Genomic DNA, 12251 nt, shown 5'->3' on the forward strand with positions numbered 1-12251 from the left:
CCACAGTGTGCTTTTCAGTGTAAATATTTGTAAGGATGTAAAATGAAAAATAAATGCCAGCAATCAATGTTTAATGAAGTTGAGATCAGGGCTTTGTGCGTATGACGGGACTTCTTCCAAACTAAGCTCATCAAACTTTGCTTTTATAAACTCTGCATTGTGCAGAGACACAGTCATGCTGGGACAGGAACGGGCCTTTCTTAAACTGTTGCCAGAAGCTGGAAGCACATAATGTATTTTATATGACTGATTTTATACACTGGTTAGCAATGGGTGTGGCTAAAACACAATTACAATGGGTGTCTGTATACTTTTGGCCATTCAAAGTATATTGCAGTGATATCAGTATTGATGGGTATCACATAGCACCAGGGTTCTGGAACCTGGGTTTTATCATTGCCTCTGTGTGGGTTTTCTCCGGGTATTTATGTTTGATCTCATCCCCCAAAAACATGTAAGTATGTTTAATATGTTGCCTTATAAATATTGAAAAGCACTGTACAGTCCAAGTTTCTGTCTTTGCTGTTGTAGGTTGTGGGTCCCGAATGTTTTATTGCTTGGTAGGACTTGTGTTCCTTAATCCTGGAACTGGCACTAAACATTTTATCACTTTACTGTGCCAGACACACCTGTTTTAATTTATGAGCTAATTAACAACTAAGTTGAACTGCATGTGTTGGGAAAAACACATTACAGTGCAGGGGTACCAGAGAACCAGGACTGAGAACTGGCAGAGATAAACAATAGTTCCCTAGTGGTTCTTTAAATGGTTAATAGGTCTTAGTAGAAATAAAGGCCAGTTAGTCCTAAGTGTATTTCAATATTACAATAATTGCAGTATGATAGTTGGTCAATATTGTGTATACATTATTAAAAACTAACACTTTTATGCCAATATTACTTAAACAATTCCAATGGTTCCAGGTAAACACTTGTTGAAGATTAATTTGGGAATATATGGGTTCTTTGTACCTTGAAGGCTTTTCTAAATGGATACTATAATGACCCATTGTTTTTTGTATAGTTGTAATGAATACCTTTAGCTGGCTATTTTGTGTAGTCTACACAGTGACCCTCAGCTGCCATATTCAGACCCTAAACCGCTAGCGTTTGTTACATACCAGTACTGGAATGCCAAACGATTAGCATAATGATTGAATATATTAATGTATTATTTACATACTTTGGTTACATTCATGACAGAAACGGTAGTTAGCGGTTTCACAAAATTCATCAGTTTAAGGTGTTTCTTTATGTCAAACACAGTCATGGACAATTTTGTATCTCCAATTCATCTCACTTGCATGTCTTTAGACTGTGGGAGGAAACCAGAGCTCCCGGAGGAAAGCCATGCAGACACAGGGAGAACATGCAAACTCTGCACAGAAAGGACCCGGACTGCCCCGCCTGGGGATTGAACCCAGGACTTTCTTGCTATGAGTCGACAGTGCTACCCACCAAATCACCGTGCTACCCAGCATAACGATTGAATATATTCATTCATTATTTACACACTTTGGTTACATTCATGACAGGACAGGTGGTTACTGGTTACACAAGATTCATCAGTTTAAGGGTTTTTTTATGTCAAACACAGTTATGGGCAATTCTGGACTGTGGGAGGAAACCCACGCAGACACAGAAAGAACATGCAAACTCCACACAGAAAGGACTCACTCTAACATCTGCACCACCATGCAGGTAATATAAAAATATGATAATGAGGTTGGATTGTTTTAATGCTTTATTATTATTCTCAATAAGGCAGAAGATATTCGATGGCTATAAGTACGCATTGACTGGAATCGTATAATAAAGATGTGTAATGCGCCCACTTATTAAAATCCAAATATTTGTCCTAAGATTAGTTTAGAGTTTGCAAATCAGCAAACTGGCAACTATTAACTTTCATTACTTTTACATTTGTATAGTCTATCAAATGCAAACTAAAAAAAACAGTCAGACACCAAACATGTCTTGGCTAGACAACACTTGTGATTTATGCAATAAAACTGCCAACTTTAATAAAACTCGGTCACAAACTACTACGTCATATTAAATTATAGTGTCTGAATGTGTTTATTCCATTCAGGAGCTGAATAGGAGGGGAGGTACTGCAGAAAGGAGTGGGTGGGAGGAAAGTAAGTGATAAAGTAAGGGAGTAGGAGTAAAGAGAGAGAGAGAGATCAGGTTCAGCCCACTCATGTAGTTCAGTTTTTCTTCAGCCTCTGATCAGAACAGGTTTGGTTCATTACATGCAGCACTTTACTGACCACCTCCAGCTTGCAGTACTGTGGTAAGTAAATCTAAACTTTTCTGTGAGCTCTTTAAACTGTCTTTTGTAAAATATTAATGCAGGAGATACAAATGTTTAATACAAAGGTAATAGCAAAGTAAGAAACGTTTTGTTGAGGGTTGTGATTAATACTATGCAGGATTAAACAGAGATTAATGCATAATTTTGCATTAACATTGATGTTACTACTATTAATGTATTGTATTGTAAAGTATAATAACCTAGTATGCAGAATTAAACCTACTTCTTGGTGCTTGCCCAGTTTGGTCCACTCATTCATCAATACATACAGAGTTTTATATTGGTTGCCATTAGTTGAGATTCCATGCATTAAGTAGCAGTCATTGTTAAGGTAAATGATCTTTGTAATGTTGTCAAGAACAATTTACCACTTGAATGGACAAGCTACAAATCAACGGCAAACACCTTAAACATACCTGTCAGTACAAGTGAATCGTTTTTAAAACTACAAATCATCCCCAGACATGTGCCTACTCAAGATTTGACAACTAGCCTTACCACTAAGGAATAAGAAGCCAGCAGTCACTCACGATTCCTGAATGAAATAGGAACAACACAGAGAGATACACAGAGATCAGTAAGCAATGAACTGCTCCAGTCATTTTAGTTTCTACACCCCATATAAAACTTCTCAGCCGAAAGAAGTGCAAATGATTGTATCTAAAATTTGTATGAGCAATCAGAAATGAATAGCAATTTTCTTTGGTCAAATGGAACAAAAATAAAGAACTTTGGTGATAATTTAGATTGTCGTGTTTAAAGAAAGATGGGTTGCACGTATCCCAAAATCACCATACCCATTGTTAAGTAGGCAGGGGAAGCATTATAATATGGGGTTGCTTCTCTGCAAACTGTGCTGGGGCACACATCATTAAAGGAAACACATCATTAAAATAATAAGAACAATGTAACAGAGTATATTAGAGGATATAGGATAGAGGATAACACCCTGTAGAATATAAAAGTTCTGTGTACATCAGAATTGCTTTGTATCAGGTAATCGTCCATGTTATCGTATCTAATCAGTATCTGTATAAATTAATGCTTAGAATCTGGTAATTAGTATTGTATCCAAATTAATCTAGACATTTATATTTGATCAATATTGTGTAGCCATTATTGTGAATTTGACCACCTGTATGTCAGCATTACTTCACTGATCCTTATGGCTCTAGTTAGACACATTTTTAGGATTCTTGAGGTATTATAAGGCATAAAGATTATTTGTATATAAGATAGTTTTTTAATGGGGTCATTATGTTTGTTGCATGAATACACATAAAAAAATTTCCACGAGAAACAAATAGGAAAGGCATTGAAGGTGCAAGTTGGTACTTTTTTTTCTAAATGTTTATATGCAGTGGCCTTCAACCAGTCTGTAATTTCACTAGTATTTGAGATGTTATATGCAATATTAGCAGGTTTGGAGATATTTTAATAACACTGTAATACAGATGGTTGGCACTGTGGTGAATTGGTATAAAATACTGGCTTAGTAACAGATCAGATCGGGGGGCATACTAAAACATTTTTGCCAAATTAACAACTTAAGGAAACACTGACAGAGTCTAACATTACACAAAGCCAGTGAGTAGAATATGTTAATTTATAATTTTACATCATTATATAAGGTGGGGACATTTTAAGCAAATCTGAATATTGTGGAGGGGACACGTTCCCTCAATATATTGTGATTACGGGCTTGGATGAGATTGTACAAACACAAATCCAGTGACATTGCTGGCACAGAACCTGTATGTAAACACAGCATAAAATACACACCACCATCAAATTTGTAACATTTTTCTTTATTGTCTGAGTAAAGTCAGATTAGTTACTGTGAAGATGTCAGTATGGGATCAGTATTGCTACTAAAATGCATCTTTGATATTTGTTTTTTTTTTAATAGAAAATGATTCAAGTAGGCTCAGAACAAACTTATAACAATGTTTCCATCTAAAGATATTGTAATTGAAAGCTCTACAGTTATAGCACAGGTTAAATACAAGAGAAGGTTTATTTATTAATGTTTATTCCAGAGATGCCAACTGTGTGAATTCTGTCACGTTTGTAACATTTTACAACTCATTGTTTAATCACGGTAACAAGTTATCATATTTGAGTTACTTTTGTGATTTGGTGTTTCATTTTTTTACATTTTAGACCAAATTTTATTTTATGATACAGTGTTAATAACTAAATACCACATTTTGAGATGTAAATGTCCTCCTTTATAGTGACATTTAAATATATTAGAACTAGTACTTTGTAGAACTTTTAAGAATTCAAAACCCCATAGGGAACCCTTCATTAAAAGAGTGTAGGCCCAGGTAAAGAGTCAGTCTACACTGTTGTGCTAAAGAAATAATTTCAGCTTGCACCCAAAAGGATGCTTTCTGTATTAGTTTCTATGTAGAACCCTATAACAACCCTTTTGTTCTGCAAGGAACACTTTAAATGATCCTAAAATGGTTTAACACAACAAGCAACCATCGAAACCCTTTTAGAAACCCTTTCTTGTTTCCTGTGAGAGTGTTGACACAGGCTGAGAGTCAGTCTACATTTTCAGTTCCTTAGTTTCTTTCTTTAAGAAAAAAGGTTCTATGTATGATTACACACCAGGAAAGGTGAACGTGTCCAACTATTAGTACTACAGTATTAGTACTGGTAATACAGTAAATAGTAGTACAGTAGTTCATTCAAACTACCTGAAAAATATAGACCAAACACGACAATTCCAGTAAGATTTTGCATATGAAAATGCCACGACTTATCCACTCACATCTGGATTGTCTGAAGTCAGGATGATCACACGCTATAATAAAAGAAATTCATTGATTTTTCAAAGGGATTCTTTGCAGTTTCCGAGATATCACTACTACAAACGTTGTTAATGTTACAGTAATGCTTAGCAGATGATATATTGCACAGCTCTGCATTCCTTTGTCGCAGTCCTTGCTAGTGAACTTCATCTGGTGTAACTTGAGACGCTAAAATGTTACCATGTGTCTAAATGAGACCCTGGAATGCTGAACAAATACCTTAACGTTTTTTGTAACATCATCTAGTGGAATGTATTATTTAAATAAAGAACTAAGCCCAAATTAATATTACATTTAAGAAAAATGATTTAGAGGAGAAAACATAAAAGAAAAAAAATGTTGTGGTATTTTGTGTATAAAATAAAAGCCAATTAATTACTTTGGAAACTGCCATGATGACATTAGGCTGATCAACTTTTTTTTTCTATATTAGAAAATAACCTGTATTTGAAGATTAGACTTTAAACTTGGATTTAAAGTCTAAACTGTTCTTTGTAGAAAATTACCCCTCAAAAGAGCCCTTTTGTTGTTACTGTGGCTAAACCTATAAAAGATACAGTTCCTTAAGTGTTCTTTAACCCTTTGATGCACAAGCTAAGCAAACCCCTTCTAATGCACAACATGGGTGGAAAATGACCCATATTCATCCATTCAAGAATATTTTTATATGCACATTAGTCAGTTATTCATGTATTTACTGTCTTAGCTAATAAAAGCTATCTATACTAGAATATGTAAACAGCTAGCAAGCAAATAGTATTGGATATATTCAAGATTCAAGGGCCTAATCTTTGGTTGTCTTTCAAAAGATCAGTAAATATGTTTTTGACTACAAACACTTACAAATGTCAGTAGTTCCTGTCAAATTCCATAGTAAATACATAAGGGTCATTTTTGACCCATGTTGTGCATTAGAAGGGTAGTGATACAAACATGATTTTTATTAAAAAAGTTACAAATATAAAACTGAAATAAGGATTTGTGATGATCAAAAACAATTTAATTGAGGAATTCATGGAAGCTTGAATGACAAAATTAATTTATTGCAAAGATATAGAAAATAAAAACTCAGTTGGGTCACTTTTGAGGGTTGTGCATCAAAGGGTTAAAAGCTTCTTAAGTTACAAGCCATAAATGTTTAACGTTAACAAATTAATCTAGGTGTTCAGTTTAATAATATTATATAGATTTTTATTGAATTTTTAATAAATGATGCTTTGTTTCTGGCATTTTCAGAACTCTGATTTAGAAGAACTGGAAAGACTGGAATAAAGAAAGAAATCCTCTTCTTTTGCCCTCTGGTGGAGAGTATAGCGCTGGGACTTCACAAACCATTGACGGAAAACAAGGGATGAGTTATTTAAAGGGATTTATTCCTTCTTGGCCTTCCGCACTATGCCCAGCCTAATGACTTTTAGATAACAATCCAACTCTGAAAAAACCACTTAAAGGAGGAGATGGAAATGACTGGCATTTATCAATACTACCATAACAATACGGTCCTTAAGCTTCATTATGAACACATTGGGAAAAAAGGACTGGACAGATACAAGAATGGGATCAGGCCAGACACCATTGCACTTCTTCTGATCTGTGTACTTATTGTTCTGGAGAATGCCATTGTGCTGGTGGCCATCTGGAAGAACAAGAAGTTTCACCTTCCCATGTACTACCTACTGGGCAACCTGGCTCTATCAGACCTGCTGGCAGGGTTCACATATATGGTCAATATCATAATGTCAGGGCCCAACACTCTGAAGTTAACCCCTGTGTTGTGGTTTGTAAGGGAGGGTGGTGTCTTTATCACACTTGTTGCATCTATCATTAGCCTTTTGGCTATTGCCATTGAGCGTCATATTACAATGGTGAAGATGAAGCCCTACCATGGCACCAAACGCAACCGTATGTTCACCTTGATTGGCGCCAGCTGGGCACTTTCTGTGCTGCTTGGTGTGCTGCCCATCATGGGCTGGAACTGTGTAGGCGAGTTTGATCTCTGTTCGACTGTTCTTCCACTTTACGCCAAGAGCTACAACTTGTTCTGTGTAACAGTCTTTATCGTCATCCTGCTGTCTATAGTCATTCTGTACGGACGCATCTTCCACACCGTTAAGAGGAATACGAAAAGACTGGACAGCCTGAGGCGCAAGAGCTTAATACGACGATCACAAAAATACATGGCCCTTCTAAAGACGGTTACCATAGTCCTGGGTGTCTTCATTGCGTGCTGGATGCCCATTTTTTTCCTCTTACTGCTAGACTTTGTATGCAAAGCTACAGAATGCCCCATCCTGCTCCAGGCACAATACTTTCTTGGGGTAGCCATGATAAACTCACTGATTAACCCTATCATATACACCCTGACAAGCAAGGACATGCGCAAGGCCATACTTAAGCTCCTCTGTCACCGCTGTCTGATCACAGAAGATGGTCAGGTCAGGAAGATTGGTGTGCCCTTTTTGGAATGTAGCCTCACAAAGACTGAGACAGCCATCCACCGGGGTCTGGAGACTACAATCTCTTCTGGAAATGGTACATCATCTCCAGTCAGAATCCTCAACGCAAACATCAAATCGGTCAAAGTATGAGCACTTAAAAGACTGTTTCATTAGATACTGAGCACCAGAGAAGGTCTCATTCATTTAGGTCATTCGCATAGCAGCCTGAACATGCAGTATACTGAAAGTAAAATGTCTGGACATGCTAAGTCTAAAAGCCTACAAATAGCATTTTTCTTTAATGCAGCATGGACAAAGGCATCAAGGCTTGGGCCTAGAGCATTAACCTATAAATAATGTGTACAGAAAGGCAACAGCTCTTTTTCCTTGTCACTATTAATTTTTTTCAATGCTCATAGTTTCTGTGTAGGCACTGCTCCTGATACATTGTTCAAATGCAATAAATTTAAGATCTACAGCTGCAAAAGTTAATATTACTCAAGTTTTAAAGATTACTGTATGTAGAAAAGTAAATAATTGTGGAATTTTTGCATTATCATTGTCACATGATAAGCGGTTTGTGCTTCGTTCACTGTGAAATTAGGCACATATTGGCCCAAACTGCATGTATTCACATGCAAAATGCTGTGACAACAATCGTGGAGATGTAGGAAGTTAGGAAGGTTAATGGGTTAATGAAACTTTACTGCTTTAATCAAAGGCTGCATTAAAACTTTAAAAAGCTGCAAAGCCACAACGAGTGATTGCAGAATCAGTCAATGTGGGATTGCCATCTAAAATACAACCATGTGTATCTATTTCACAGCTCACTAATTACCATGCCGTATTTTTCCCACAATGCCAGGATTTTGTGAAACAGTGAGAATCAGTTTCTCCCTGCCAAGTCTGTGCTTTGTTTTTGACCAGGTCATATAAACAGTTTGTCTCACTGGTGGCGTTTTAAAAAGGTCAGTGGCAAACTGGGCCAAAGTTTAATCCTGTGAATGCAGCCTTAGAGCTTTTTATAGGTACCCTTGTTCTGGAGTAGACATATTTTATACAGTATAGTTAAAAGACACTAAATCTAGAGAATGCTGGCCTTAAAGTCTGTAGCTGGAACTGCAACATTGTTCATAAAGAATGACGCAGTTTGTTTACTTTTGTTTGTGCTGGTAGTTTGTGGGAGAAATTGCTGTATGTAGAGAACTATCACGATTGTTATTATACACAAAGAACTATAAAGAAGGTATAATGAACTGTACAATTGTTCAGAAAAGACGGTCCAGTGCATTCCACTGTCAATAAGCAATATTTGAGTTTAATTTAGAATTCTAGGCAGGCAAAGCTATTCTAAATACGCTTTAAAGACTGCACACTAAATCTAGTCACCACCAGAGAGTCAGACTTGTTTGTGTAGGTGGAAAACTGAGTATGTAGGTAGGACTTTTGAACAGAAGAGTCCAGCACATTAGCTAAATGTAGGTAGAACTAGTAGGTACGTAGTAGGTCGTGTGTGAAACCTGAAGGCGGTTTACAAGTTAATTACTGTAACATAGCCAGACATGAGATTCACAAAGCTAGTGCAGAATAGAAGATTACAAAATAATCTCTTGGGAATTTCTGAATGTAGATGCAAGCACTTGGAAATTACCTCGCACAGCGACACCGGTATTGTTTTCTAACAACAAGAAGAGAGTAAAGGTGCCACATACGTACTTACAATCCATGCCCACCATACAGTATGTACATATCTGTCTTGCTACTGATTGGCTTTGTTTGTTGAATCCACATTATACAGTGTCTCACATTATAAATGGTTAACAATCTGCTGGGTTTTCTTTGGCCACTGCACCTGTAATGCATCTGTAAGTACTTTGTCTATAATGTATTCACCTTTGTACAGAGTAATTCTATTTTTTTAATATTCAAGCGAACTGATCTTAAGTTATGTGTCTTTTGTATTATGTTCATTAAAAAACCATGCCAATAAAATTAATAAACATTCTTACATGATCAAGACTGATCCTTCTTTCACATTTCCGACCATTATGATTTATTTACATTGCCACGGCAGAAACGTGTAAGATTTGGCAGAAAACTTTGAGTGTTCATGGTTCAATAAAACATACAATGTTCTAAATGTATTCATGTTCTGGGTGCTTGTGTGGTGTATTGGTCCAGTCACACCACCGCTAAGATTGAGTTTGAATCTCAGCTGTACACTGGTTGTGTCTATTGGTGGGGAGGTTGGACAAAGGTTTTATATACTGATATATACATCGATCAGCCATAACATTAAAACCACCTCCTTGTTTCTACACTAACTGTCCATTTTATCAGCTCCACTTACCATATAGAAGCACAATTACTGACTGTAGTCCATCTGTTTCTCTGCATGCTTTGTTAGCCCTCTTAATGGTCAGGACCCCCACAGGACCACTACAGAGCAGGTATTATTTAGGTGGTGGATCATTCTCAGCACTGCAGTGACACTGACATGGTGGTGGTGTGTTAGTGTGTGTTGTGCTGGTACGAGTGGATAAGACACAGAATTGCTAATGTTTTTTTTTTTTAATGCCTCACTGTCACTGCTGGACTGAGAATAGTCCACCAACCAAAAACATCCAGCCAACAGCGCCCGGGGGGCAGCGTCCTGTGACCACTGATGAAGGTCTAGAAGATGACCAACTCAAACAGCAGCAATAGATGAGCGATCGTCTCTGACTTTACATCTACAAGGTAGACCAACTAGGTAGTAGTGTCTAATAGAGTGGACAGGGAGTGGACACGGCAGCGCTGCTGTGTCTGATCCACTCATACCAGCACAACACACACTAACACACCACCACCATGTCAGTGTTACTGCAATAATACCTGCTCTGTGGGGGTCCTGATCATTGAACAACAGGGTGAAAGCAGGCTAAAAAAAGTATATAGAGAAACAGATGGACTACAGTCAGTAATTGTAGAACTACAAAGTGCTTCTATATGGTAAGTGGAGCTGATAAAATGGACAGTGAGTGTAGAAACAAGGAGGTGGTTTTAATGTTATGGCTGATTAGTGTACTGCTGCGTCTGTGACTGACTGAGGTGCTGGTTGTGCGGTGGGGAAGCTCTGTGTGAGCTCTGTGCTGGTTGGTGAATAAGAGGCAACCGCCACATGACAGTCTGAGGCTATCCTGTTGCCAGAGTGGAGTGGTGCGAATGGCAGAGGTATTGGAAATTACTAGATTGGGAGCTAAAAGACTTTGTAGCTTTACAATTGGCAACCCTGCCTTGTTTTTTAATTGGTGGAGACACATTATCCTTTGTCTATAGCAAAAAAAAAACACTGAGAAATCAGTATGAAGGAATTAGAAGGTCAGGCCACAAAGATACCTTACATTATATTACTTTATACACCAAATTACACCAATATTTACAATACACTTTTATTATTGACAAAATGAATGCATGTCATCTAGTCACTGAGTCACAGAAAAGGAAAGGTTGCAGAAATCCTTAAACTCCGAATGTCATACACGTCCCTTTAAAGTTTAAGAGAACTTTAACTTCATTCATATGGCATACCTTTGGTGTTATTGTTAGGGCAGTTCAAAAGGAGGCTTGGGGCGATACCTCCACTGTGTCAACAAACTTGGACCCTGTGTAGGCTGGATAAATGTAAAAGTATATTACAGTATCACTTTCCAGCAATGATGACATGATCAATGTAAGCCATATGGAGAGGGCCAGATTTCAGTTGAGCACTAAGCAGATTTTTCCCATGAATAAAGCAGATTCGTAGTAACACATCCTATTCTATTTCATTAAATATGCATCAAATAGGTCAATATGGCAATTATTTTTAAAAAGGAACAATATGTAGGTGGTGATATTCACCAAGATTGTGGTCTAAAGCACTTGTAATGGGAAAGGCTGTTTGGAGGTGAGGTTTAAAAAATATGTGTTTTGGCTAATAGTATATAAGTAGTTCTTTATCATAGGTACAGAAATGGACTGGAGATATCATCATAAATAAAGAACAGCTTTAAGTATGTGTATATAAATTAACCAATGCACACCAGAGTATATACGAGGAATCTTCAAGTTTCTGCACTTTTATATTTTGGTTAGAAACAGTGAGGGAGGGAGGAGTAGTAACTGGTCATGACTGAGAGACTAAGAGAGAGCTTATAGTCCGGATTTAGCACCATCTGACTTCCATCTTTTAGAACCGCTCAAATAAGCTTTAAGGGGAAGAAAATTTCCATGTGATGATGATGTGAAAGCAGCGGTGCATCAGTGGCTACACGCTCAACCAAAAACATTTTTTGCTGATGGTACGAAGCTGGGAAAAATGCATTGGAAGGTGATTATGTAGAAAAGTGATGTCATTTGTTTTTGAAATTCTTAATAAATAGAGTTTTTAAAAAGTGCGTAAACTTTTTGAGGAACCCTCGAGCAATATACCTAATGTTGAAAGTGAATTTGTTATTTCTATCCTGGTCAGGGTCCCACCAGGTTCCACTGAGCGCAAGACAGAAACACCCTTGACCGGGTGCCAGTCCATCGCAGGGCTTCGACCATCCTACTTTCCCTTTTCTTTAGACGTAGCCAATCATGTCTGTGTAGATGCCCAGACAGCCACACAGCGGGATATTCCACTAGCACACCAGCAATAAGATTCTGAAC

General features: G+C 37.4%; 1 protein-coding gene across 1 annotated transcript; it reads left to right on the top strand.

Annotated features, from left to right (window-relative positions):
• Positions 1-6602: 6602 nt before the first annotated feature.
• On the top strand, positions 6603-7727 carry s1pr5b (sphingosine-1-phosphate receptor 5b). The gene has a single exon (XM_062996931.1). The coding sequence runs from the start codon at positions 6603-6605 to the stop codon at positions 7725-7727; it is 1125 nt and encodes a 374-aa protein (XP_062853001.1).
• Positions 7728-12251: the final 4524 nt, after the last annotated feature.

The sequence above is a fragment of the Trichomycterus rosablanca genome, chromosome 6, assembly GCF_030014385.1.
Source record: "Trichomycterus rosablanca isolate fTriRos1 chromosome 6, fTriRos1.hap1, whole genome shotgun sequence".
Taxonomy (NCBI): Eukaryota; Metazoa; Chordata; class Actinopteri; order Siluriformes; family Trichomycteridae; genus Trichomycterus; species Trichomycterus rosablanca.